We start from the raw sequence: 25147 nt of genomic DNA on the forward strand, positions 1-25147 counted from the left end.
CCCCCCCAAGGCGACGACGTACGTTGGTGGAGCCCTAGGGCGTGCAGGGCGTGCAGGCGAGCGGTGGGTCGTGAGGGAAGACTGCGCGCTGCAGCTGATCGTGCTGATGCGCGCTGCTGATCGTTCTCGTGTTCGCTGGTGGTCGTGCCCGCTGCTGATCGTTCTCGTGTTCGCTGGTGGTCGTGCCCGCTGCTGGATGAATTCGTGCGCGCTGCTGCAGGTCGTTCTCGTGCGCGCTGCTTCTGGTTGTGCACATGCGCGCTATCATGTGCGCTGTTGGATACGCTTGTGTTCGCTGCTGGTCGAGCAGCAGGATGGACTCATGTGCGCTGCTATCGGTTGGGCTCGTACGAAGGTCAGTGGGTGCTGCTGTCATTTGTGTGATTTTAACTAACGGTTGACCTATTCTACTGACAATGCAGGCCTCTTTACTTTTGGCCTTCCTGTGGCTTGCCCAGGCACTTCCCAGCGTTTGCGCTTGCTGCTCCCGTGATAGACTAGCGTGTCGCGGCCCGCAGCGTTGACGTCTCCAACAGTGCCAAGAGCATACAGGAGATGCACTCAGCATGCCATTTTGAACCACAGCCGACAAGGACAGCAACGCGAGTTGATGTTCACATCCCGCCCGGTTGCTGTCCATTCGATCTGTCTCGGCGCCAAAATGGGCGGAGATCGGCAGGTCTCCTCGAGAGCGGCGCTCATGTAGGTTGAACACGTGTGCTGCTGGTGATGCGACGACACTAACGATGTGATTGCTGCATTCGAATCGGATCCAAGCAGGAACACAATAGAGGTGCGTTTGGGCGTGAATTCCCGCAGCAGGCCAGCTCGATCAAGGTCTCTAGCGCGTCTTACCATCCGGTCGTCAACTCCAGGCGCTAGAGCGAAAGCACGACCACGTACACTTTCACCTCGACACAGGATCAGGAGTTGCCCAATCAATGCGCCAATTTTCAGCTTTCGCCTGAGCGTGACGTCACGCTTAATCGTGGCGTTATATGCCTCACACGGGTTATCAGTCGTTGCAAAACCACTCACAGTGTGGTAGCACTGCCAGCGCCACACACGAGCGTTCAGACACACTGATCTGAAGTAGCTGACGAATATGCGCAGCTGAGTGTAGCCTTCCCATTTGCCAAGAACCTCTGCCTTACGCTCTTGAAATTCCGAGTAGCTCCTGGAGAAGTGCAGCTCGTGTAGATCACGCATGATCATCGCAGCAACGTTGGTGTCAAAGGATCGAGTCTTCTCGTAGATTTTTCTCGCCACATAGAAATAGCACATCAGAAACTTTTTCGGGCTGCCGTCTCTTCCGAAGCTTCGTCAAGCGCATGCCATTGCGCACTATCGGCATCTCCCATTGCAAAATGAACGCTGAGTGGCTTACCCGTCACTTCCAAAAATACCTTTCACAGCATCGACAGGATCTCTGCATACTGAGGTTGTTGCTGCTGAGATGCTATAAAATTACAAGTAGGTGAAACTTTCTCGCACGATCCAAGATCCCAATTAGAATAACTGGGTAGCCAGTCTGCGTGAGATTGTATGTGGCATTCACGTGCAGAATAAAGGATTCGGGATCACGGTCAGCTTGAAGTAACAGTTTCTTCGTGGTAACTCCTACCACAAAAGGGTGAGCATCACTCCCAATTCCAACCATTGGTCTGCCAACCCTATCTCCCTCCTTATGAACGTAAACGTTGCATTGTCTTCTTCGCCGTTCGTGAAGCCTGTCTCGCGTAGTTTCAGGCGAAGAGCGCCCATCCGGTCACTGCCACCCAACATGGTGATATATGAAGTGCTGGACGGCAAAAAGCGGTGGTGCGATCTCCTCATCGAGCCCAAAGCGCTGAATAAGCGCTCTCCAAATTCGGGCAGGGCGTAGCCCTTGAGCAACCCAGTCTCGGGGGAGCTCCTTCGTCAACGGCGTAAGGCCTGGCGAGGGGCCGCACATGGGTGACATGCGGGTACAGCTCGTCGATGGTCACCACATCGAGCTCCTGGCAGGCTCGGACACGCCCCCGACACGGGAACGGCGTTGTTGCTGCTGCTGCTGAGCAGGCGTCCATCTGCAGCGTTACAGCTGCGCCCGCATTGCGTGTGGAACTGCGTCAGCGCAGACATTGCACTGGCCGACGTCACTCCAGGCAATGGAGAACGCTATACGCGTATATCGGCGTCCGAATGGGCATACTTGGGATGAGGGTGTTCCAGGCGAGCGGACATTGCAAAGGAATTGGGTGGCGGGGATAAAGTGGTGGTTGTGTTAGATTTTGCACAGGATAGGAGCTAGTGATTGTAAAGTTAACCAGATGAACAGAGTGTTTCCCACGTAGAGTATTTGGGGTTAAGTAGGGAAACCTCGAAGGTGACAACCCCCCTCTGCAGTTAGTCCAACGTTTCCTAGTTCCTTTGAAGTCTTTGTCTTACTGCTACGCGACACGACATCTTGAACTTCAAACTACAAAGCTGGGAGCTGGCTGAGCTTGCAGAGCTCGACTTCAACTGTAGCTATCTCCACAGGTTGTGCAGAAAATTGTAGAGCAGTTAGCAGAGTAGCTGAGGGTGTTATTGGCTAAAAATAGGTATTTATGTTGGATCTGATTGAATAAAAATGCATTGTCGTGAAATTGGTGAATTAGTGGTTGTGGTGCGATGTATGTTGTGGTGGATTCTCTTTAGACGTGTGGTTCACACATTTTACTGTGTTGTTGAATGTGTACTGTGCCTGTGTGCTTTTTTTATCGTGAAAAGGACACGTCCTCGTGGTTTTGTTGCTTCGAAGCGTTAATGACACTGTAAAATGGAGGTGACACGACCGAAATATAAGTAGAGGGAATCCCCCGTACGCAATAGTGCATTTGACTTAGTTTCTCTGCAGTCGAGATTAAACAAAACACACGGATTGTATTCTACGATGTAGTGAAGTGTCAGCAAAAATGTCTACTGTAGTGAGATGGTATCTCGCAGGCTCTTAGTTGTAACGCGTGACTTTACGGCCGTTCAGAGGCTGCACCGGGCGCGCGTTGTTGCCGTTATCCGTGATGTGGTACTCAACCAGGTCCTGGTGAAGACGACCAAAGTCGATAGACGAGATCTTGATCGGGTCCTGCACCACCCACCAGTCGGCAGTCTCATCGCAACCAGGGGTGGTAAGGCTGCCCGGGTAGTTGTAGACACCGCAGTGCTTGCTGGCTTGACGGATCAGATTCGAGTACGATTTCCTGTGTCAACAACGAAGCATATCGTAAGTAATTCTGTTAATCAAAAAATATATAATGACGAAGGAACTTACAGCTGCACCACGACCGCCGCGGAGCGCTCATCAGTCGAGTTGACATGCTCAAGAGCGTCAAGCACGGGGCCCAGCCACGGGTCCGACTTGGGGCCGACCTGCAGGAACAAACCGATGACCAGGAGAGCCTTGCCATCCGCAGACTTGTGGACGAAGTGGATCTCGCCGTCCAAAGCCTTGCCGTTCAGCGTGTGCTCCGAGGGAGCGTGCAAGTGGAACTGAGCCATGTTGTACGAGGCATCGTTCACTGCGACAGCGCAGCTGCCTGTTCAAACATATCAAACGCATTAAAACCGAGTACATCTCAAATGACGAGACCAATCACAATGAAATTACCTCCAACAACGTCGACCTCAAGCGGCTCAGCAGGTGCCGTCAGGTTGTACTGAGGGCATCGTCCGGTAAAGCTGAGCGGGAGCTTCTTGCCCTTGCCAGACTTGGTAGATGTTTTGATGTCGATGGGGGACTGACGCTTGCCACCGCAGGTCGCCCAGCTATCGGCCCATTTGTCGGTGTTGACCATGCTGGCGTCGTTCGCACGGTAGCCCCACACGGGACCAGTGGCAACATCAGCGGAGACGGTCAGGGCGCAGGCAGCGACAGCAGCGGCGACGATGGCAATGAACTTCATCTTGTCGGAACGCAAAAGGATCGGAGAAGGCGAGTTGTTGCGTTGAGAGTAAATGGAGGAATGAGGAAGTTGAAAAAACGTTGCATTGCGGTGTGGAGCGGCGCAAGCATACGAGGAGCCAAGTCGGGATCGGGAGCAATGCCTCACAGGGAGATCCGTGATGGCGGAACTTACGTATGGAGATGCACTGGCAGTGGTAAGGCGTGCCCGGAAACAGCCATCTGTATGAACGGCTATCGCAACAATAGTCGAGTCAGAAGGTTTACAGTTTGTGGTTGAATGCTTGTCAACGACTTTGTAAGAAGTTGCGTTATTTTAATCAATTTTTAAGAACCTGAGATAATTAATTTGGCTGCGTAAGTTGTTTTACAATTGTTTTATTTTCGATTGTAAATTTGACTTGGGATTAAATGATCTGCCTTATGTTGTAATCTCCAGTGCCCTGTCTAATTTTGTGGCATAAAAATGAATTGCCAGACAGGAGGTTAGGCATGAGCTTTCTGCTTGATTTGGCATGCTCCGATTCCGCACGTTAGCAACAGAACCTGACAGCCTGCACTCAATCAAGATGGGGCTTCAACAGGTGCTTCCAGAGAGCTCGTACACATGTGCACAGTGCAATTGTCGCTTCGAACTTTGATACGGTATTTTCGAGAATGAACACTGCAACTTGCTACAAGCTGCCATGCAAGTCTTGCATGGTGAACGCATTGCACCATTCGATTTTCTCGAAATCCAACATGCTTGTGAAGATCGTGCTCGACCACCAAGTGTCTGAGTCAACCGTTGCATTGAGAAAAGAAGAACGCCAATAAGGAATTCCACGCTGTTCGTCCGAGTTCGAAAAGAATATCAGTCCGTTGACATCGGACTGCTCAAAACTATGTAAACACGAGCCGGGCGTCCAAGGTCTCCAAAACTGCGTACCTATCCACGCTACCGATACATGTATCTTTCCTTCAACAAACATGGAGAGCTCTTCGTCATAACCCCCATCGTAGCGCGAAGAGGTGGTGACGTTGATCTTATGAGTGACGAAGCAGTCAAGCAAGCGTCACAGCAGCGTTTTCGACAGGCTCCAATGCATTTTTGACATGAAGAAGTACCATAGATACATTTTGTTGTCAAGTTGTATGTTGAAGTGCTCGAACTCACAGTGACACTCACTACGATTTTTGCTGGGAAGTCAGGGAAGATATCACTGCAGTCAGCCGTACTACGTTTAGTGCACAGTCCGATTCGAAAAGGAAATTCCTCCTCCCTCTTGTACTTCGTAGTTAACGGGTAGTAAAGAGAGGCTTCCGTACCTTTCGAACTTGCTTGTTTTCGTCAAAGGGCCTTGACTTGGTTAGTATTAATACATGTGCTGTAGTTGATTGAGCAGTCTTTGGAAACACCACAAGAAGGATTTCGTAATTTTTGTTTTTTGAACTTGTGCCAGCTTCTGCCTTCAATGCCGTCTTTCACATCCTGATTCCGTGACTGAATCCTCTGATGCGAACGGATTCTACAGACTTTTACAGTCTGTACAGGGTATACCGTGATAGAATCACTGTACTGCCTTCTTCAAATTTTGATCCTGCAAGGTAGGATCTGCCTTGGGACAACAAGTTTGATCCAGTTTCTACGTTGCTAAACCGTTCTGTATGTGTGTGGTTGCAATCTCCTGGATCGCCGTGTTTGTGTCAAATCGCGCACATGTGTAAGACAGCTTCAACAGCCATTTGCTCGCGAATCGAGTGTGTTACGATATGCAATAGGGGATCACACGCCATGAGCGGTTCGCACAATCGTTCTATCACGACGCACGATCACATTTCCAGACCCGACAATTTAGCCGAAGAAAGTCATACCTGTAGTCGGAAGCATGCAAACGTTACCAATATGTATTCCTTGTGTAGATTCAATAGTTTCGAGCACCAGGCCGACAAATTGGCTGAACTAGGTATACACCTTGTATGAGAACAAGTTACTTGCTCCATCAAACATCACTGCCACAGTTCAAGAGCTGTAGCCTTAGATTTTATCTTACAGCATCTTTATCTGCCTTTGCCACTTTGATCACGCCGCACTGCATGGAATATTCATGTCGCCAGTATCTTGGCCATTCGCCAACGACGGCATGATCTACAGTTTCTTCGCGTAGTGAGGGAGAGTCAAACGTCGATTGACCGCGAGAGCGGTGACCATGTAACTCGATGCTCTGGACTGCCAAATTTAATCGACGGTTTGCGCATACAGCGTGCCACGTACCCTGTCAGGCCACAATAACTGATTTTGACGCTGCCAATACTTAACAACATGGGCAAGATCGAGGACCGTTTGGCCGAGTTGGGCTACGAACTGCCCGCCGCGGGCGCCCCCAAGGGTAACTACGTTAACGTCGTGCGCACGGGGGACTACATCTACACCGGTACATCGATATTTTACCAGCAATTCACCACGAACGTCTCCGTTCTAAATGCTCGTTCTATTCGAAAGCTGGTCACCTGCCCGTGACGGCTGCGGGGGAGCTCATTACTGGCAAACTGGGCAAGGACTTGACTACCGAGGAGGGGTACGCTGCGGCGCAACGCGTTGCTCTAGCTCTGCTAGCCACGCTTAAAAGTACGACCTGTTCTTCAAATTTATCAGAAACTGAGACTAATTTCTGATCTTGTTAGAGGAACTGGGTGAGCTGGACCACATTAAGCGCGTCGTCAAGCTCACGGGCTTCGTCAACTGCGTCGACACGTTCACTGCGCAGCCAGGTGTGATCAACGGCGCGTCGGACGCCGTGGCCGCCATCTTCGGAGACAAGGGCAAGCACGCGCGTTCGGCTGTGGGCACCAACGCCCTACCGCTCAACGTGGCAGTGGAGATCGAGGCCGTCGTGGAAGTGGAAGCTGGTGTGCCCTCCCTTTCGTAGGCTACTGAAGCTCTAAAGGTGTAAGCTCTTCTCCCTTGTATGAATGATACAGGGCAGCGGAGTATAAAATTCACTTTTAAGTTTTTAACAATTATTGCGGCTATTTCTACTTGTGACGGACACTGAAGTGCAGAGCTACGAAACCGAGAAGACGGAAGAACAGACTGAGCGCTACGAGACTCCATACGTCGTTCCAGATAGACTGATCTGGAATATTGTAGCTTTCCAATACATCGTGCCCTGATATAGGAGTACATTCCGCTGTGTTTTCTAAATCGCACGGTACGTTTGCTGCGTTACGCCAGAACACACGCATGAAGCCGAAGTATCCGTACTTGAAGGGGGTCACGAGTTCGAGCCACCGGAACATGACAGGCACTCGCTCGGGATCCACAAACATGCCACCGAGTAGCAGTAACGGCATGATGATGATATTCCCCACAATAGGAGCGATATCCACTCGACGGCAGATACAGGATACAGCATAACCGAACGCCACACACGCACTGTTCATCGCTACAAGCAGGATAAGCATCTGCATAAACACCAGGAACCCAGGATTACCGAAGATTCCAAAAATCAAGAAATAGATCGGAATCAGATTTAGAATCGGTAACGCGATCTGGGAAGGCAGCTCACACAGATTTTTAGCGAGAAACCAGGCACCGATACGGTACAGCCCCACGTCTAGCTCTCGATACACAATCGGGAGCTCCACAGGTACCGAAATGATAGCAGGCATCGAAGCAGAGTACACTTGGTCTGTCACGATGTAGAAAAAAGCTCCCGAAAAGTTACGAATACCTCTCTGATCCACATCTAGCTGGAAGTAAATGAGGCCAAGTAGAAACGAAAAAATGAGTGTTTGTAGTACTTGTAGACGGAGGGCCATGGGGTCACGTGCCAGTCGTAGCGCATTACGGTGAGCTAGTACTTCCACTTGGCCCCACAGAGACAAGCTCTTCCCGTAGTAATATCCAACATCTTCTTCTCGTTCCACGTCGTAAACCACAATGTCCACAAAATCTCCGGATATTTTGGGTGTCCAGGTAGTTTTCTGCTGTTTCCACGAATCTTTCAGTCGTTGAACACGAGCCAATCCTTCGTTATCGGTAGTTCTTTCAAGTACCACTAGTTGTTCCATGAAATGGTCCGCTGGATTCATAAATTGCGGACACGGGAGTCCAAGTGTAACGAAATGTATGATCGCTTTACGTGCAGATCCTTCAAACACTGTCGCGCCCTCTGCAAGTAGATAAAGGCGATCGAAGAGCGCATACACCTCTGACGAAGGTTGATGGATCGCGGTCACAACCGTCCGCTTCGTTGCAAGCTGCTTCAATTGCTGCACCACCGCACGTGCCATACAACTATCCAGTCCAGAGGTGGGTTCGTCTACGAACAAGACCGCCGGGTTGGTCAGGATCTCAGAGGCAAAAACCAGTCTTTTCTTCTCGCCTCCTGAGATCCCACGTAGCATCCATCCACCGATCAAAGTGTCCTTACATCCAGTTAATCCCAGCTCGTGGAGCACAGCATTGGCTCGATGTTGGCACTGCTTCTTACTGAAGTGTCCACCGAGTCTCAATCTCGCCTGGAACACTAAATGTTCCTTCACCGTCAGCGTCGAGTGGAACATCTCGTCCTGCATGGCATACGCCACCAATTTCCTCAATTTTTGGGTCCCTGCTTGCACTCCGTTAACCAAAATACTGCCCTCAACGCTGGTATTTCGTCCGGATAAACAGTCGAGCAGCGAGCTCTTGCCTGCCCCTGAAGGGCCCATGATGGCCAAGAGTTCACCGGGGTGGGCGACACCGTTGGCATCATGTATAATAACCTTTTCAGTGTCATTCGCAATGATTCGAAGCGTCAGATTGTGCCATTCAAGAGTGAGTTGTGGGGCTTCAGGTAGCAACTTGGAGCTGTCGTTAAGGTCCAGTTTCTTGCGAATTTCTTCTTCGTCGTCTGCAGTACCGAATGCCAAAGGATCAGGAGCATCTTTTCCTACCGCTCGCCAACGCAGCGTTACCGGCGATATTGGAGACGTTACAGCCACCATGGAGAGGGGGGAATGAGAGAGGAATGCCGCGTCAGAGACAGCGGTGTCGCTGTAGCAGGAACCATTTTGATGCTGCGTGAGCTTTACTGCGGGTGGGAAATCTACTGAAAACGAATATTTACTGCTCCGAATGCATTTGCTGACTCTTGATATATGGAGTTTGTAAGGAGATGGATTATTACCTGTGAAAACGAATCCATTGTCGATTGAGTTTGATCAGTTTTTGATTTACAAACACGAGCGAGAAGCACGTTAACTTATCTCCAACAGCTTCGATGCACTTGGATTCTATGCTTTACCACAGCAATGAAAGAATAGTTGTGTGTTCATTTAGGTGGAAGACATGGCATGTTGCTCAATTCATCGACGTTTGCAATACCTTGAGCCTCTTTCCATTCCTCGCCGTCGAGAGCTTGCAGTTGCGCTGAAATTGATACCAACTCCAGAACTCGACGTCGAAAGTGGATATCCGTTGGAATTTTAGAACGCTTCTTCCTTTTCCGTCTCCTTTCAAATTTCACAGGGCTCTTCTCCGTTAACGTGACTTTCGTATCGGCATCCACAAAACAACCCTGTTCAGTCGGGGAAGTCAATGACGGGGCTTCGAGATGCACTGGATCATCGACAAACCGTGGACTAGTAAGAGATTTTGTCGGTGCTAAACTATTCGGACTTTCTTCGTCGTTCAAAGTCGACAATGAATAGTCCGGGATCTCTTGCTGTGGTGACATCGGTTGATCGAGATTTCTAGGAGAGATCACTTGGATTCTACTCGGAGTTGACTCACCTCGAGCGGTTGAGTGGGCACTTCTTATGCGTCGTACTCGAGCACGAGAAATTGCTGCAGAGCGCAAGGCTGTGATGTTACTGGAACGTTCTGAAGTTGCTACTGTTGCAGGTCGAACTAGAGGGCGTTGGGGCTTGAAAACCTTTTCGGTATGCGGTGACGTGGGTCTCATGGGACTAACGAGATCTACTGCTGGTCCTGATGGCAATATAACTTTAGCCGGGTTATTTGAAGCTCCTGGTACCTCCCAAATCGCATTTGAAGGGATTGAATGCTCTTGAACGAGGAATCGTTGCTTTGGTAAGATCAGCACTGGACGTTCCGGTTTATCACCACGTTTTGCTTGAATGTACTCGGACTGCAGCCATTGACTACGTCGCTTCTTCTCCATCTCGTCGATTCGTTTCCGTGTCTCTGCCTTATACACTCGATGCTGTGTGTATTGCCACGAATCTACTAGCTGCGTCACAACTGCTCGCTTTCGCTCTTCCTCTTCGAGGTTTTGTTGCTCTTGCTGCTGCGCCGTGTGGTTCGTTACGTCCTCCATGAGCTGTTCAATGTACTGTGCAGTGTTCTCATAGTCTTCATAGGTCCTTGAGCATTTATCAGGGATATCAGCTCGAGTTGTCGGCATCGTCTTTGGCAGGTTTGTGTAGATAGAATCTCGACGACGAGCGATTTTGACAGAGTCAGTGCTCCACTTCTCCTCGTCTAAAGCGTTCTGTAAATCTGAGTCGTAGTCGAACATCTCGCTAAATCTCTTGAGCAATTGCTCTTCTGCCACTGCTTCAGCCGCTTCAGTAGCACCACCAATTAACTCGTCATCTCTGGGCTGGTGCACTGCCATCTCGTGGAAGAAAGCTGCAAGCTGATTCACGCGCTTTTCGAGCTCTGAGTCTGGTGATAGTGGAATTTGTACGCTCTCATCAGAGTGGTCAGATTCTTGAGTAGTAGTTTTCCTGCTTGTCTTCCTTTCAAGAATTTTGCTCTGAATTTCAGCTTGTAGTTCCAGATAGCGAGAATATCTCGCTTCTTGGCGCGAACGAAGAATCTAGTGCAGTGAAAAGAATATATCATCTATCAGAGGTACAAGTCGATGGATATTTTGTCGTACCTTGCTGCGAAGAGATTCTGTGGTTGAGACGGGCTTGGTGGTACTCACTGGCGTACCAACTACCATATCTGGCAGAGGTTCTGACGTTTTATCGAGCTGCCGTATCTTCTGGAGCTGTAAAAGATCCTTCAACAGCCTAGAACTGGTCACCTCCGAGAACTTATTTGGATTATCTGCCTCAGATTCGGGTGTGTCTGGATCGGATTCCTCTCGTGTTTGTGCTGGTATCTTTGCGTTGCAAGCGACTTCAATGTTTACCCCGTGAAGCGTAAAGATAAAGAGCTGATAAATCTCTCTGCACTGAGTTTCCGTCACTTTTTCTCCATTTTTCATTTCTGGAGATTCAAAGAGAATAGTTTTAGTTTCTTTGGCAGTATTCAAACACGTGAACCACTGTCGTGGTAGTATGGCTTGGTCCTGCTTTGATCCATTTTTTCGTTGTAAGGTGCTTTTGATAATGAAGATCAACGTATGCGCATCGTCCTGGGTGACTTCACCATCTTGGGGGTAGCTATCGCTGACCCTAAATGTTGAGTTTGTCTCAATTCCTGAAGTTGTCGGCACAGAATTGTTACTCTGAAGAAGCGACGCTGTCAATACTATCGTAATCTCCTCGCCAAGCTGCGTACTGTGCTCCAATGTGAAAATGCGCGGGCTCATACTTTCCATTCGGTAGAAGACATTCTTGCTCCCAATGCGAAGAGAACTTTGCTCTGGAACACTCGTACATAGAGTTAAACCAGTGGAAGCTGAGGTCAAAGCTGCGTTTTGAGCTTCAGACTGCTCTTCGTTGACAACAATTTGTTGATTGTTGCTGTCACATTCACCTCCCACCATTCGAGATTCCAAGATGGGTTTGGCAGAATCGCATGTACGAAAGCAAGCGTAGAGCGCTTTGGACAGGTGATTGACTGTAGATCCTGGAACCAAGAGTATTGACGTCTTTGAGTTCATATGAAATGTCCAACAACCAGCAATCTTGTTGTTGATAACCTTATGACTTTCAGTTCTTTTGAGAAGGAGCTTGGGGTTCGTAGCGAGCACCATCTCGAGAGGCCTGTAGAAGGAAAAGGATAAAAGTTAGTGAAATGGTCAACTGTTGCCAATACAGCGAGCATCACAGTGATCTATTACCTACTTTTCATCGGCAGCCAGGAGCATGACGACTATAGGTGATGAACAAACTTTGGTCTAAAAATCCAAAACCACAAGAAAGTGGGTAATACAAAACATCATACATTCTTCCTAGGTTTTTGTACTTACTTTCAACTCGCAGTACAAACCTTGAGGGCCGATTTGACATGGAGCCATCATGGAAAAGGGAACTATGTTCCACACAATCTTCATTGGAACAGCTTTGGGAAGTTGATTGGAGTAATTATTAGCCACATCGTCTTGATCAACTTGTCCCGCAGTGTCGTGTATAATATATGGGGGTAGTGAATGTTGTAGCCATCGCGCCATCAGATTCAGAAACTCGAGGCACTTGGCCACAGTACCATCCTACCAACAGCAATGTACACAATATAAGTAGGAATCAACGTTGCAGCAGCAATTTCGTACCGTGCACGAAACCAGGAGATCAAGGAGTGAAAGCTCAAAGCCTCGTAAACTCAAACCATCACGCCCAAGCTCATCAAATTTGCGGTCAAGTTCCCAATCATATTGTACAAGATCTTGAACCTGTCGACGTGGTAACTCTGGAATAACCCACTGGATCAGTCGCAAAGAGAAAGTCGAGTATTTCTCCGCATCAAGTTCAAGGCCTGCGCAATCCTAGCCACAAAGGGACAGTTTGTTAGCTACTTATTAAGTCTCAACAACACGAGACTGACCAACCCTCTCAGCATTTAAAGTACCACCACCGAAATGTGCCAAACGCCAGCAAGTTTCGGTAATCACTCGCAAAACCTTCGGATTGAAAAATACGTTCAAAACGTTGCGTAGACACCCAGAATCGCCGTCTACACCGTCCGTAAAAATTGCTGGGCCAGTTTCTGCTACTACGCTGCTCGTGCGTTGGTATCTCTTGTGTAGTCTCTGGAATCCTTCAGAGGTTCGGATACTTCGCTCTCCGCGGATTAGTCTACGTCGAGTGAAAGCTTCGTAGCATTTCTGCAGATCTTCGTCGGATACAGTCGGCTTCAAGTCTTGCTGCGTTGCCATTATTGACCCACAGGATTCGAATGCTGTTACCGCTCAACCAACTATTTCGGTCCAAGTCCTTCTGTATTTGGAAAACGGGCTACGACATGTCCTGAGCTGTGCCATAGAGTCTGTACGTAATACCAACTCGAGGAAATCGGCAATGCTGTTCGACGATGGTGAATACGGAACAGGATCAAGTGACACCAAAACCAGTGGTAATACGATATTTCCATTGCAGTATTTAAGTTTTATTACACGCTCTCAGGCAACTTGATGGAGGCGACAATACTCCTCTGGCCTCGAACTGACACCAAGAATTTGTATCTCATACAACGTAAAAAGGCAGGTATTGTTGCCGCTACGCATTCATCACCTTCAACTTATAATCTGCCAACGGCTTCGGATCCAACTTTTACTACATGTACAACTCCCAAATCGAATTACTTAGAAGAGCTTTGATGATACATTACCAAGTTATCTAAAACTCGTCGTGACTATGCATTCGTCCCCTTTGTAGCATCTGCCTGGGCGCACAAAGCTGGACAATACCAATAAATACCTATCTTTTCTACGGTCTTTATGCGTGGCCAGAGGTCCCCACGGGCGAGGCTTTACACCAGTCGATGCCCAGAAACTCGAATACGTCGAAGTTGGGGTCGTTCACGTCCACACCCGTCATGCGGTCGTATAATTTGCGGTACTTGAGCGCCTTCTTGGCCAGCAACGCGCTCGTACTGGAGGTCGTGGGCAATGAAGCATCTGCGATGAGGTTCTTGGTGCGCTCTTCGGTGCGCTGACGGTACGCTTCGTCGTGGTAGCAGAGGCGGACGCGGTGGGAGGCTCCGACGGTGGTACGCCCAGTTGTCCGCGTGGAGCTGGCGTTCGACGTGGTCGGAATCTTTACGGACGTGGTCATTACGGTGACTGTGAATGGAGAGTCGCTTGTGACACCAAAGCTGCAAATTCGGAAGTGGACATTTGCGCCAACGAAGAAAGTCTCCGCTAGATATCTTGGATTGGATGGTCGCATGCAGTAACGCCAGTGCAATGCTACTGTAGTTCCGACCGGCTTAGCGCTATCAATACTAGTAATGGAACAGTCCCGATGGGAAACACGCCCACCATGGCGTGCGCCACGAGCAGCATGCTGGCAACTTCGACAGCTCTCTGAGGATATGTACAGCCAAGATGAGGGCAAACCATCATAATGAGGCCCCCACGGTGCTGAACTTCAGCATAATGAGCGTATTAATGTGCTGGCCTTTACTTCGAGTGGAGTGCTGCGGGCAGCGAAAGGCAGCTGCGTCGCAATGCGGCGTGCGGGCGTCAAAATGGTATCTTCCGAGTTTCCCGGTGCTCTTACAAACACCAAGACAAAATGATCAAAAATGATCAACTTCAAGTATCAGATAAGGGAGGGGGTCTTTTTTCTTAGGGCACGCCTGTCCTCTAATCTTTTTTCGTGGACAATCACGGATGTCGTGATTGTCCACGAAAAAAGATTAGAGACCACATCGGGTTAAGTCGTCACCAAAGCTCTGCTTCAAAGTAGGTTGCCGCAATCGATAAAACACTGCTGTAATCAGTGGACACTGTGAGGAATGGAATGTTAGAAGGCGGGAACAGTGTACACAGGCTGACTTGCGCAACAGTTCCATACAAATGCTCCTTCCCAGACATCTCATCTTCTTGGGTGTTGATAGTAGTGTCACGTGGACCGATATCTCCATTGCCATCGTTACCGTATTAGCGAGCAGCACTATGAGGCAATCTTGAGTTCAAGAGATCAATTATTGATCAGGGCATTTTTGACTTCATTTCAGTAAAAAGAGATTTGTCCTCATTGGACCATTCCACCCTGTAATTATTGCAGTATTTAATGATAACGACTATTTTATTACTGAACGAAAATGTTTCAGACGAAAAAAAACCATTCAAATTTGAATGGTTTCGTCTGAATACCATCTCAGCCAATGGTTTATTTGGGTTATTCGGAACCAACTCAAAATAGTCCAATTTTGGGTCGTAATAATATATGCTTGGATAGCATTCAGACGAAAAAAAACCACTAAAATTTTAATGGCTTTTTCGTCTGAATGCCATCCCAGCCAATCAGATCCCTTGCGGTCCAATTTTGTAACTTTCCCACGCTTGTTCCCAGAAACTTCCACTTTTCATTTGTGTACACCACGCTTTCCCCGTCAAATTCGTTCGATTACAAATGCGAGCCGCTACGCACACGCCTCGCTTCGGCTACCTGTTGCGCCTCGGACTCGAGTCCATCGGTGTGCGCTACGTGTCCATCGATCTGCTGCGCAAGGCTAAGAAGAACCAGACGACGGAGGTGCGTGCTGGATGCTTAGAATTCTGCTTTTTACCGGATCTTTGATAGTTGCTTGCTGTTTCAGCGCGAGTATTGGACACTATGGAGGCTGCTACATGACTTGGTGCTTGTGGTGCTGGCAGATTTTGAAGTAGACAGTCGAGAAGTGGAGCGTCTTAATGACGCTGAGGTGTTAGAGAGTTCACTCCTTGACACTGAGCTGCACGGTAATTTATCTTTGCTGCACTCTAAAGCAATAATTTCTGATTGTGGCTACTGTGCAGGCATTCAGATGGAGTTAGTGCGGTTCTATCTCTACGAGTGGGGTTTCGTGTGCACTACATTTTATTCTGTACCACCTCGATCATCAAGTCAAGTGCTTCTGCTTGCCGTCGCGTGGCTGCTGGCATTCTCCAGGTTCTTTGAAAAGCAGGGCCGCTATATTCTTGAGGTGTGTAAACAAAAGTTATGTCGTTGCATGTACTGTTGACTTACTTATTGTACTGGTACAGCGCTGCACAGACACAACACAACCGCGTTTACCTCCATTCCCGAATGTAAGATGCTGCACAATCGGTGGGCTGTAGATAATTCTAAGTTTCTGTCATTGTGCTTTGTGAAGGACGTGGATATTGATACTGCGCGCATTCAAAAGGCTGCGCTCCATGCGGTTTCTACTGCACTAGCACCTTGTGAGGAGAACTTATCCATGGAAGGACAGACGCACCAGTTGCATAGTGCATTCGGTCGTTTACAAGGTCATCTGAACGAGTTACAAGCCTACACCCGCTACCATGATCGACTCTTAGCTCGTCTCAAAAATCTGCAAAACAAATCTGGAGGACACCAGGAGCTTATTCCAGCCTATGTTCTCGATCTTCTAGCTGGACCAACATCAAGATTATCCAAGCAAGTCCAAGTGCTAGCTCAAAGGTGCGCTGCGTTGCGTGGTATATCTCCCGAGTTTATTCTGACATTATTTAACTGCTAGTGTGCAGATGATAGAAGACGAAGCTCAGTTCTACAAGTGGATCAATAGTCTCGTGCTCTCGCTCAACACCAGCGATAGTCCAGACTCCAAATTGAGCCCAATCACTGCAACAGACAGCATTCCTCACGCACTGCGCACTCAGGTTCAAGAAGTACAAACACTCTTCCAAGCACATGCAGATTCCATCCACAAAATCGAGCAAGGCTACAAACAGGAATGGAAGAAGTGGACATCTCGGCAGAAATCTCGTTCTCGGCTTCAGCAGATGGAGACGAAAGTGGAGAATTTTACTCATGAGGTGCAGACACGAGAGCTCTTTGATCCTCAGAAGCTATTTCTCCGCTCTCAGCGATCGTGGGAGGATTCAAACACTAGTCACGTAAAGAACTACACTAAACAGATACACTTGGCGACGAAGGAAGAGGTGGATCGACTGCAGACTCAGATAGCAAGCGTTATCGACGAGATCACACGAGAATACTGTAATCTACAGTTGCGGTAAATGACATAACAGTTAAGGTTATTTACCTCTTTGGTTAAGTTATTCACGCGGTACAAGACGGAAACGCAGGTCGGTATGAACGCCGTCATTGTATCGACGGGAATGTGCGAGGATTTCCCGTTCGGTTTGTTGGCGGAGCAGCGGCAGTACGAGTGTTAGGAAGCCGTCACGCACCTCAGGCGGCAGTCGAGGCAGCTCCACGCCCATAGGGAAGTCCTCAGGCAGCGGGCCTTTGGTTTTAACCACCTGGATGAGCCAGCGACGCAAGTAGCGCATCTTTTTAATGTTATTCGTCCACGCTCGGAGAATGTAGGCCACTTCTGGCGACTCGAGATCGAAGTGGGGCGTTGGATGACGCACCAGCTCTTCGTGCCACTTTGGATTCACGGAATCCGCATCAGCTGGCGCTCTCGCTCGTCCAGGGACGTCCTTCTGTGGCTTGGTTACCTTGGATTCGTCGTCGTCATCGCTCTCTTCTCCGTAGATGCTGAACTGACTTACACCGCTAGTAACTCGCTGCTTCATCGTCGCTGCCTGGTCATCCATCTCCAGCAGGTCCATGTGTCTTTGTTGCAGTTCCTTGTACTGCTTTGTCTTCTCTTCTAGCTGGTCACGCAGTGTCTTAAGCTCGAGCTCCTGGTCTCGGATTACAGCCATGCGCTGATCCTGCTCGAGAGTGTGGGCCTGCTTCTGCTCAGCTAATCGCGTCTCCAGTTCCAGTACTAATTTGCGCTGTTGTTCACTGTCGTTCTTATTGGGTGATCGTTGTTCTCTGTCGGTCGTTGTGGCGATGAGGCGCTCGACGTCTCTTAACGCGGCGAGTTTCTCGGCCTTGAGGTGGCAGATAGTCTCCTCAGCGTCCAGAAGCTGCCGTTCCAGCTGGGCTACGCGGTCGTTGGCGCTTTTAAGCTCCAAGACAGTGGATGAAGCCTCGTTGGTGCTAGCAGCAGTGTCCAGACGCGCCTGCCGTCGCGCTAAGGCGTTGTCGAAGTCTTCGTTGTCGTCTAGTTCTTTGGAACGGGGATTTTTGTGAAGATTTTGTTGTTCCGGCGGCGCTCCGACGTCGTCAATGTTCATCTGCCTCAACAGTGTGCGCAGATACGCGTTGTCTTCACGCGCACGCTGCAGATCGCGCTGCATCTGTGGCACATTCACCAGAAGCTCGGCCATCGCGGACTGCAGAGCCAGAGGTGTTGACGACCAGAACGACCATATGCTGGATTAGCATAACGGATATCGTTTCTGTTAAATTGATATGTCACTCAATCGCGGGATGTCACTCTTCTCTTGACAAGGCTGTCCAATGAAGCTCTGCATATTTTTGTGGTGTGGCGATGGGATCTGCTGTCGCGCAGACAAACGCCAGCATCATATCTTCATCGTGAAGAAGTTGATATGTGAGTTCGTGAAGTACAGCATTCACTGAAACCCTCTACTTCTGAAGAATTCTATAATGGCTCACTCCAGCAACAATAATCCAATTTTCAAGTTAAAGTGGACCACGTCATTTAGCTAAGTTCGCATGCTAAGTTCGGATCTGTGACCTAGAACGTCAACTTGCCCTGCTCTGCACGAATGCTTCGCTGCGTTTCTGCTGCCACCCCAACGCTTGTCTTGGCAGAGCCTGTCGCCGGCATGCGTCATCTATCTGCACGAGGCAATACGCGGCCATCAATGCTCGCCTCAGTCCCGTATTCACCTCCTCTAACTAAAGCAGCACGACAAATAACCCTCGCAACGCTCCACAATGGTCACCACCTCTTCCGAGTTCCTCTATCACCCGCTGTCAGAAGATCAGGTGCCAAAGGACAGCATCGAATTCGACACATCAGCGCCTCTACCCAAGCGCATGGAGCACGTGATTCTCCGCGTTCAAGACGAGATCTGTGCCGGTATTGAGGCAGTCGATGGCAAGAAGTTTCGCACAGACAAATGGGAGCGCGAAGGCGGAGGTGGCGGCCGCAGTCGCATCTTACAAGACGGGAACGTCATGGAGAAGGCCGGTGTGGCCGTGTCCATCATCAATGGCACGTTACCCGCTGCCGCTGCACAGCAAATGACGCAGCGCAACGCCGAGCTTCCGCCCGGAAAGGATCTCCCGTTCTACGTGTGTGGCATCAGCCTCGTAATGCACCCGCGCAACCCCATGGCACCCACAATCCACCTCAACTACCGGTACTTCGAGATCGAGGTCGGTAAGGACGAGCAGGGTAATCCAAAGAAGATTGGCTGGTTTGGCGGAGGTGCCGACCTGACCCCGAGCTTCCTGTTCGAGGAGGACGCTCGCCACTTCCACACTGTCTACAAGACGCAGCTAGATAAGCGAGACCCCACGTGGTACCCGAAGATGAAGAAAGCTTGCGACGAGTACTTCTACATTGCTCACCGTAAGGAACACCGCGGCATTGGTGGCTTCTTCTTCGACGATCTCACCGACACGTCCGAGGAGACGTTCCAGTGCATCCGAAATTGCGCCAACTCAATGTTGGACGCTTACATTCCCATCCTGAAGCTCCGCAAGGACATGCCGTTCACTGAGGAACAGAAAGAGTGGCAACAGATCCGCCGTGGACGCTATGTTGAGTTCAACATCATGTACGACCGCGGTACCAAGTTCGGATTGCTGACTCCGGGCTCGCGTGTTGAGTCGATCATGATGTCGCTGCCTCTGACTGCCCGTTGGGAGTATATGCACTCACCAAAGGAGGATTCATGGGAGGGCAAGACCTACGAAGTGCTCAAGCATCCCGTAGACTGGCTGAAGGTGGAGTCGGAGCCTTAAGCTTTGCCATGACAGCAGTCGTTGGCATATTGACCAGACTCGAGTTATGCTGGCCGAGCTCGCTTGAAAAGTTAGATATTCGTTCGTGTGTGTACATATCGACCAATGCAAACCAAAGTAAGAAATACCCTGTAGTTATTGGAGTTCTCTCTAAGGTAGCTCCAATAACTACAGAGTATTTCTTACTTTGGTTCCCTCTAAGGTAGGTTGGCTAAAGCACTTTTCCTAAAAAAAAAGTTCTTGCCTTGACTGCTCGTAGCACTTTTCCTTACAGTACTTTTTATTCAAAAAGCCATTTTAATGGTTCATTACCTGTTAAAATCATTAGTTTGTCACGTATCATTTTATTCCGGTTTTGTCGTTTGCTCGTTAAGTTCGCATTTGTGATGACCCAAAAGTGCGTGTCTTTACTTTCGGATACTTTTGCTGGGAGCCGCAGGTTCAGTCCAAGATTTGCCAAGCGTCCATGCGTCACTTTCGCACCTTGTTGAAGCCCTCGCGGCCATGGCTGGCCGCCGCCGTGGTCCCCGCGGCGTTGGGCGCCTCGTACTTGTCCCAGCAGGAGCCCAGCCGCTGCAAGGGCGCCATTCCCACGTCCGAGTTCCTGTACCAACCTCTGTCCGAAGATAAGGTCCCCAAGAGCAGCATCGAGTTTGACACCAAGGCGCCACTTCCCAAGCGCATGGAGGCGCTTATCATGCGCGTGCAGGACGAGATCTGCGCGGGTATTGAGGCCGTGGACGGCCAGAAGTTCCGTGAGGACAAATGGGAGCGTGAGGGACACGGCGGAGGTGGTCGCAGTCGCATCTTGCAGGACGGTAACGTCTTTGAGAAGGCTGGTGTGGGCGTATCCATCATCCACGGCAAACTGCCGCCTGCTGCTGTGAAGCAGATGACTGCTAGAGGCAAAGACCTGAAGGAAGGGGCCGAGTTGCCATTTTACGCCTGTGGAGTGAGCCTCGTGATGCACCCGCACAACCCCATGGCTCCTACGATCCACCTCAATTACCGGTATTTTGAAGTAGAAACCGGTTACCTCGACAAGGACGGTAAGCCCAAGAAGATCGGCTGGTTCGGCGGTGGCGCCGACTTGACGCCCAGTTACCTCTTCGAAGAAGACGCTCGTCACTTCCACGCTGTGTACAAGACGCAGCTGGACAAGCGTGATCCCGCCATTTACCCTAAGTGGAAGAAGGCGTGTGATGAGTATTTCTATATCCCCCACCGCCAAGAAGGCCGCGGCATTGGCGGTTTCTTCTTCGATGACCTCACGGACACGTCCGAGGAGAACTTCCAGATGATCCGCGGCTGTGCCAACTCCATGCTGGACGCCTATTTGCCGATCTTAAAGAAACGCAAGGACATGCCGTTCACCAAGCAGCAGAAGGAGTGGCAGCAGATGCGTCGTGGACGTTATGTAGAGTTCAACATCATGTACGACCGCGGCACTAAATTCGGACTACTGACTCCCGGTTCACGTGTGGAATCGATTCTCATGTCGTTGCCGCTGACGGCTCGTTGGGAGTACATGCACCAGCCTGCCGCTGGATCTTGGGAGGAGAAGACCCTCAAGGTCCTCAAGAACCCTGTGGACTGGCTCAATGTGCCTGCCGTCGACCTGGAGACCCTCTCAACGGGTGAGCTACTCAAGGAACTTGCGAGAAGGAGCGAGTAAGTTGGATGTGTAGTGAGGAGCAACGCTAGCTGCAATGCATGTACGAAAACAATCACGAAAATGCAACCCCCAAAATTCGGAAGTCTTACGAAATTACTATATCCAAGTGCATCGGGAACAGCAAAATACAAAGCAAAACATAAAAGCACACCAAAGTAAAGCCCCATTCGGATTAATTCTCACCAGGCACCTTCTTGTTCCACTCGCCAGTCCTAGCCTTTTTCTTCTTCAGTCCGTCCTCAAGTACCTCCAAAGCCTTCTCCTCGTCATCGACCAATTCTGTAGTTTACACGAACATCAAAATATCATTAGTACACCAAGAATTTATCAACAATACAAAACACATGAACGTACCAATCGTCTCAGCGGCGGTCCGGAAGTCTTTAAATGCAGCGCTCACTGTGTCAACAGGTGACAACCTCTTGCTCTCCTTAGAAAGCGAAAACAACTGCAGGAATGGGTTCTTCTTGTACGACACGGCCAGATTTTCGTCCTCCGTAAACAGCAGCTCGCATGGTTCATTCGCCAGTAGTGTCTGCACGTCCTCGTTAGAGATCTCCAGCTCCTTTAGCGTGTGGGCCTCACCATCAGCCACGACCTCGAAGAATCGCACATGCTGGTAGTTCACAAGCACGGCCACAACGTTCGCCTTGGGGCAAATGGCCAGCGACACGTTGATCAGACTCTTGGCAGCCTGGCGGCCACTGTCACTGGCGCTGCTGGCTTCCTCATCTAAAGGCTCCAGAGATACCTCCACACCGGGAAGTAGAGTTTCTGATGCGAGTAGCTTGCCCGTCGTCATCTGCCACAGCTTTAAGGTGTTGTCCATGGATGTGGACACCACAAGGTCTGGGGTCACAGCACTGCAAGCCACTTTTGTCAGACTGGCAGCGTGGCCCAAGCAGTAGCTCTCAATGACCGCAGCGTTCGGAAACCTGGATACACGCAGCTTCTCGTCTCGGTCGGCCGTGAGCAGCAGTGATGAGTCGTGGTTTACGGCCACGTGAGTGACCATGGATGTGGTGTGGCCCAGCAACGTCTTGAGGTCGCGGTCCACGTCCGGGAAGGGCACGGCCACAGCCTCGCCCGTCTTCTGACCCACCACAATTGCGTATTTGGTCTCTCCAGTGGGCAGTTTTAAGTGGCCTACGGTCATGCACGTGGCGCTACGAGGAACCGAACGCGAGGCCTTGAGCACAAGCGTCTCGGCCGTCAGGTTCAGCTCGTAGTAGACCAGACGTCGCTCATCCACAAGCAGAAGCAGTGCTAGAAGATCGGATCCATGAGGCTGGAACAGTTCCACGGTCGTGATGCGGTTGGCCGGCGGTGCAGGCTGCGTAGCTTGTTTCTTCTTGGTCTCGTCTTCGTCCTCAACAGTCTCCGCCACGCCGTCTGCGCCCTGTAGGACCTCGAATCGCAGCAATTTCTGCGTGGCCGAGCTGGTCGAAGGAAGCACAAACACCGTGGTGTTGCGTAGCGTCACCACAACGCCCTCCGCCACCGCCACAAACACTCCCGTCGCCACCATATTGACACACTCAAGAAATGGCTGGTCCCGACAACCAAAAGCAGATACAATATGGCTATATTGTGTTCATTTTGTGTACGATTGCAGTTCCATGGTACACTGTACCACATCGACTTTATCCATCAAAGACAGACCGCACACTTGCAAAATTGAGCTCGCGACCAAGCAGACAAAATGCTCGCCACAAGGTACTGACCTTCATCACTCTCTGCTCCAATTGCGTACCATCTCAATGTATTGTTGATTTAGGCTGCGGCATGCGTCGAAGCGCTCGCTGCTAGCTCGTTCCTTCAGCTCGTTCCGCACTCACTCGTGCGGGGAGCTGCGTCAGGAGCCGCATGAGGGCCAGCGCGTGACGCTAAGCGGCTGGGTGGACGCCGTCCGCCCATTCGGCCCCATCTCGTTCCTGTCATTGAGAGACCGCTACGGCGTCACGCAGCTCGTGCTGGAGAAAGACTTCCTACAATCATCCAGCGACGTGGTGAGCAAAATCCGCCCCGAGTCTGTAGTGCAAGCCTCGGGAGTCGTTCGTGCACGGCCAGCCAATATGCGCAACGACAAGATGGCTACAGGTGCAGTGGAAGTGGTCGTGGACGAGATCACAGAGTTAAACCCGTGCGTGAACCTGCCAATCCAAGTGGCCACGGGATCCGAAGTGGCTAATGAGGACACGAGACTGCGTCATCGATACCTCGATCTCCGTCGCTCTGCATTGCAACAAAACCTCATAGTCCGCTCGAAAATCTCCCTCGCAGCACGTAATTTCCTGTGTTCCGAGGGATTTTTAGAAATTGAGACGCCGACATTGTTCAAAAGCACGCCGGAAGGCGCCAGGGAGTTCCTGGTGCCAACAAGAACTGCAGGACAGTTCTACGCGCTGACGCAGAGTCCACAACAGTACAAACAACTGCTAATGGTCGGTGGACTGGATAGATACTTCCAGCTTGCGAGATGCTACCGTGACGAAGGTGGCCGCGCCGATCGCCAACCGGAATTTACTCAGATCGATCTGGAAATGTCGTTTGTCACTCGTGAAGACGTCATGAGTCTGATGGAACGTCTGGTTAAAGAGATCTGGAAGGCGGCGGGTAAGGAACTACCTGGTCGTCCATTTGTTCGCATGGCCTTCGATGAGGCCATGCACCGCTTCGGTGCCGACAAACCAGATACTCGTTACGGCATTGAACTGAAAGATGTGGACGATTTACTGCAAGACTGCGAGTTTGTGCCATTCAAGACTGCGCTTATGAACAAGAATCCGAAGATCCACGGTAAACGCGGCGTGGTTCGTGCTATTAATACAAAATCTCTTGCAAGCGATGGGTTTTCCCGTAAAGACATGGACGAACTGGAGAAAGTGGCTAAACGCGCGTCCCAAATCGGCGCCTTTGTGGTTAAAGTGGAAGCAGGTAACAAGTGGAAATCTTCGCTTGCGAAGAAACTGTCCGCTTCTGAGATTGAACAGCTGAACGAGCGTCTGGACGCTGAGGAAGGAGACGTTCTTATCTTCTCTGCCGGTTCGTATCATGACGTCAACACTCTATTGGGACGTCTGCGTACACACACCTCGCAGTTGCTGTACGCCAAGGGATACTTACAAGAGGAACTGGATCCGAACAACTTCCACCACTTGTGGGTCATAGACTTCCCCATGTTTGAACGCAGTGAGGATGACGACGGTAACGTCCTTGAGAGTGGCGATAAGGTTGCGCTATCAGCAACGCATCACCCGTTTACTGCTCCTCGCCCGGACCATGCTGCGGTTTTGAATGAGATTTTAGCCAAAGCTGGCGACAGGAGCTTGTTGGAGGACCCCGAAGTCGCTGAGAAGCTCCTGGAGATCACTGCTCAGCACTATGATATTGTTTGCAACGGGTGGGAACTGGGTGGAGGTTCTATCCGTATTCATCAGGCGAAGTTGCAGCAAGCTGTTTTTGAGGACGTGCTAGAGCTACCGACTCTGCAGCGTCAGAGCTTCGAGCACTTGTTGCAAGCTCTTAGTCACGGAGCTCCACCTCATGGAGGAATTGCCTTGGGCCTCGACCGTCTTGTTGCGATCCTGTGTGGAGCGCCGAGCTTGCGAGATGTGATCGCGTTCCCGAAATCGTCTACGGGCAATGAGCTTATGACTAACGCGCCAGGACCGGTGCTTCCTCAACAGCTTGAGGAGTATCACATCCATGTGAATGAGAAAGAGGTGTAGGCAACAGATACAATGTCTTTGGTACCAGTTTTTGAGGATAATAATAAACGAGTTTTTGTTCTCCATTGTGTGCTTAACGTGCTTTAATTACAACCGAGGCTCGCTACTCAAGAATACATTGGCGACTACAGCGCATGGGTTTGCTGTGTATCAGAATTCAAGAAACCTTGCATGCAAAGCACCTCATATCCGGATCGA

The 25147-nt window shown here is 50.2% G+C and overlaps 13 protein-coding genes across 13 annotated transcripts; 5 read left to right on the top strand and 8 right to left on the bottom strand.

The window, feature by feature from the left end:
- Positions 1–34: 34 nt before the first annotated feature.
- On the bottom strand, positions 35–376 carry PPTG_00081 (hypothetical protein; the record flags this gene model as incomplete). Its single annotated transcript, XM_008891445.1, has 1 exon — positions 35–376. The coding sequence occupies one exon, from the start codon at positions 374–376 to the stop codon at positions 35–37; it is 342 nt and encodes a 113-aa protein (XP_008889693.1).
- A 185-nt stretch (positions 377–561) lies between these two features.
- PPTG_00082 (hypothetical protein) lies at positions 562–1215 on the bottom strand (the record flags this gene model as incomplete). The annotated part of the gene is made up of 1 exon (XM_008891446.1): positions 562–1215. One exon carries the CDS (start codon positions 1213–1215, stop codon positions 562–564), a length of 654 nt encoding a protein of 217 aa, XP_008889694.1.
- A 1686-nt stretch (positions 1216–2901) lies between these two features.
- PPTG_00083 (hypothetical protein) lies at positions 2902–3944 on the bottom strand. Its single transcript, XM_008891447.1, has 3 exons — positions 3632–3944; positions 3296–3560; positions 2902–3224 (listed from the first exon to the last, which is right to left on the bottom strand). Exons 1-3 carry the CDS (start codon positions 3924–3926, stop codon positions 2975–2977), a joined length of 810 nt encoding a protein of 269 aa, XP_008889695.1. The 5' UTR covers positions 3927–3944; the 3' UTR covers positions 2902–2974.
- A 2139-nt stretch (positions 3945–6083) lies between these two features.
- PPTG_00084 (hypothetical protein) lies at positions 6084–7097 on the top strand. The gene is made up of 3 exons (XM_008891448.1): positions 6084–6339; positions 6408–6533; positions 6590–7097. The coding sequence occupies exons 1-3, from the start codon at positions 6228–6230 to the stop codon at positions 6832–6834; spliced, it is 483 nt and encodes a 160-aa protein (XP_008889696.1). The 5' UTR covers positions 6084–6227; the 3' UTR covers positions 6835–7097.
- PPTG_00085 (hypothetical protein) lies at positions 6588–8947 on the bottom strand. Its single transcript, XM_008891449.1, has one exon. It carries the CDS (start codon positions 8894–8896, stop codon positions 6941–6943), a length of 1956 nt encoding a protein of 651 aa, XP_008889697.1. The 5' UTR covers positions 8897–8947; the 3' UTR covers positions 6588–6940.
- Positions 8948–9174: 227 nt separating this feature from the next.
- Positions 9175–12963, bottom strand: PPTG_00086 (hypothetical protein; the record flags this gene model as incomplete). The annotated part of the gene is made up of 6 exons (XM_008891450.1): positions 9175–10734; positions 10798–11854; positions 11936–11988; positions 12061–12300; positions 12361–12563; positions 12657–12963. The coding sequence occupies 6 exons, from the start codon at positions 12961–12963 to the stop codon at positions 9223–9225; spliced, it is 3372 nt and encodes a 1123-aa protein (XP_008889698.1). The 3' UTR covers positions 9175–9222.
- A 346-nt stretch (positions 12964–13309) lies between these two features.
- On the bottom strand, positions 13310–14208 carry PPTG_00087 (hypothetical protein). The gene has a single exon (XM_008891451.1). The coding sequence runs from the start codon at positions 13973–13975 to the stop codon at positions 13523–13525; it is 453 nt and encodes a 150-aa protein (XP_008889699.1). The 5' UTR covers positions 13976–14208; the 3' UTR covers positions 13310–13522.
- A 924-nt stretch (positions 14209–15132) lies between these two features.
- Positions 15133–17067, top strand: PPTG_00088 (hypothetical protein). Its single transcript, XM_008891452.1, has 6 exons — positions 15133–15289; positions 15354–15495; positions 15553–15719; positions 15781–15825; positions 15891–16201; positions 16260–17067. Exons 1-6 carry the CDS (start codon positions 15167–15169, stop codon positions 16759–16761), a joined length of 1290 nt encoding a protein of 429 aa, XP_008889700.1. The 5' UTR covers positions 15133–15166; the 3' UTR covers positions 16762–17067.
- On the bottom strand, positions 16496–18034 carry PPTG_00089 (hypothetical protein). Its single transcript, XM_008891453.1, has one exon. The coding sequence runs from the start codon at positions 17929–17931 to the stop codon at positions 16801–16803; it is 1131 nt and encodes a 376-aa protein (XP_008889701.1). The 5' UTR covers positions 17932–18034; the 3' UTR covers positions 16496–16800.
- Positions 18035–18398: 364 nt separating this feature from the next.
- On the top strand, positions 18399–19757 carry PPTG_00090 (hypothetical protein). Its single transcript, XM_008891454.1, has one exon. The coding sequence runs from the start codon at positions 18509–18511 to the stop codon at positions 19541–19543; it is 1035 nt and encodes a 344-aa protein (XP_008889702.1). The 5' UTR covers positions 18399–18508; the 3' UTR covers positions 19544–19757.
- Positions 19758–19964: 207 nt separating this feature from the next.
- Positions 19965–21573, top strand: PPTG_00091 (hypothetical protein). Its single transcript, XM_008891455.1, has one exon. It carries the CDS (start codon positions 20010–20012, stop codon positions 21216–21218), a length of 1209 nt encoding a protein of 402 aa, XP_008889703.1. The 5' UTR covers positions 19965–20009; the 3' UTR covers positions 21219–21573.
- On the bottom strand, positions 21272–22795 carry PPTG_00092 (hypothetical protein). Its single transcript, XM_008891456.1, has 2 exons — positions 21573–22795; positions 21272–21497 (listed from the first exon to the last, which is right to left on the bottom strand). Exons 1-2 carry the CDS (start codon positions 22744–22746, stop codon positions 21391–21393), a joined length of 1281 nt encoding a protein of 426 aa, XP_008889704.1. The 5' UTR covers positions 22747–22795; the 3' UTR covers positions 21272–21390.
- A 72-nt stretch (positions 22796–22867) lies between these two features.
- Positions 22868–25014, top strand: PPTG_00093 (aspartate-tRNA ligase). Its single transcript, XM_008891457.1, has 2 exons — positions 22868–22934; positions 22996–25014. The coding sequence occupies exons 1-2, from the start codon at positions 22921–22923 to the stop codon at positions 24947–24949; spliced, it is 1968 nt and encodes a 655-aa protein (XP_008889705.1). The 5' UTR covers positions 22868–22920; the 3' UTR covers positions 24950–25014.
- The last annotated feature ends 133 nt before the right edge of the window (positions 25015–25147 follow it).

This window comes from Phytophthora parasitica (assembly GCF_000247585.1).
Source record: "Phytophthora parasitica INRA-310 unplaced genomic scaffold supercont2.1, whole genome shotgun sequence".
Taxonomy (NCBI): Eukaryota; Oomycota; class Peronosporomycetes; order Peronosporales; family Peronosporaceae; genus Phytophthora; species Phytophthora nicotianae.

Coding starts and splice junctions, on each gene's coding strand:
- PPTG_00091 (XM_008891455.1), top strand. CDS start 20,010: ATGCGTCACTTTCGCACCTTGTTGAAGCCCTCGCGGCCATGGCTGGCC.
- PPTG_00092 (XM_008891456.1), bottom strand. CDS start 22,746: ATGGTGGCGACGGGAGTGTTTGTGGCGGTGGCGGAGGGCGTTGTGGTG. Junction 21,498..21,572: donor GACCGCCGCTGAGACGATTG/GTACGTTCATGT, acceptor TGTAAACTACAG/AATTGGTCGATGACGAGGAG.
- PPTG_00084 (XM_008891448.1), top strand. CDS start 6,228: ATGGGCAAGATCGAGGACCGTTTGGCCGAGTTGGGCTACGAACTGCCC. Junction 6,340..6,407: donor GGGGGACTACATCTACACCG/GTACATCGATAT, acceptor TCTATTCGAAAG/CTGGTCACCTGCCCGTGACG. Junction 6,534..6,589: donor TCTGCTAGCCACGCTTAAAA/GTACGACCTGTT, acceptor TGATCTTGTTAG/AGGAACTGGGTGAGCTGGAC.
- PPTG_00089 (XM_008891453.1), bottom strand. CDS start 17,931: ATGGCCGAGCTTCTGGTGAATGTGCCACAGATGCAGCGCGATCTGCAG.
- PPTG_00087 (XM_008891451.1), bottom strand. CDS start 13,975: ATGCGACCATCCAATCCAAGATATCTAGCGGAGACTTTCTTCGTTGGC.
- PPTG_00085 (XM_008891449.1), bottom strand. CDS start 8,896: ATGGTGGCTGTAACGTCTCCAATATCGCCGGTAACGCTGCGTTGGCGA.
- PPTG_00083 (XM_008891447.1), bottom strand. CDS start 3,926: ATGAAGTTCATTGCCATCGTCGCCGCTGCTGTCGCTGCCTGCGCCCTG. Junction 3,561..3,631: donor TGAGGTCGACGTTGTTGGAG/GTAATTTCATTG, acceptor ATGTTTGAACAG/GCAGCTGCGCTGTCGCAGTG. Junction 3,225..3,295: donor GCGGCGGTCGTGGTGCAGCT/GTAAGTTCCTTC, acceptor TTGTTGACACAG/GAAATCGTACTCGAATCTGA.
- PPTG_00088 (XM_008891452.1), top strand. CDS start 15,167: ATGCGAGCCGCTACGCACACGCCTCGCTTCGGCTACCTGTTGCGCCTC. Junction 15,720..15,780: donor AGGGCCGCTATATTCTTGAG/GTGTGTAAACAA, acceptor GTACTGGTACAG/CGCTGCACAGACACAACACA. Junction 16,202..16,259: donor GTCCAAGTGCTAGCTCAAAG/GTGCGCTGCGTT, acceptor TTTAACTGCTAG/TGTGCAGATGATAGAAGACG.
- PPTG_00090 (XM_008891454.1), top strand. CDS start 18,509: ATGGTCACCACCTCTTCCGAGTTCCTCTATCACCCGCTGTCAGAAGAT.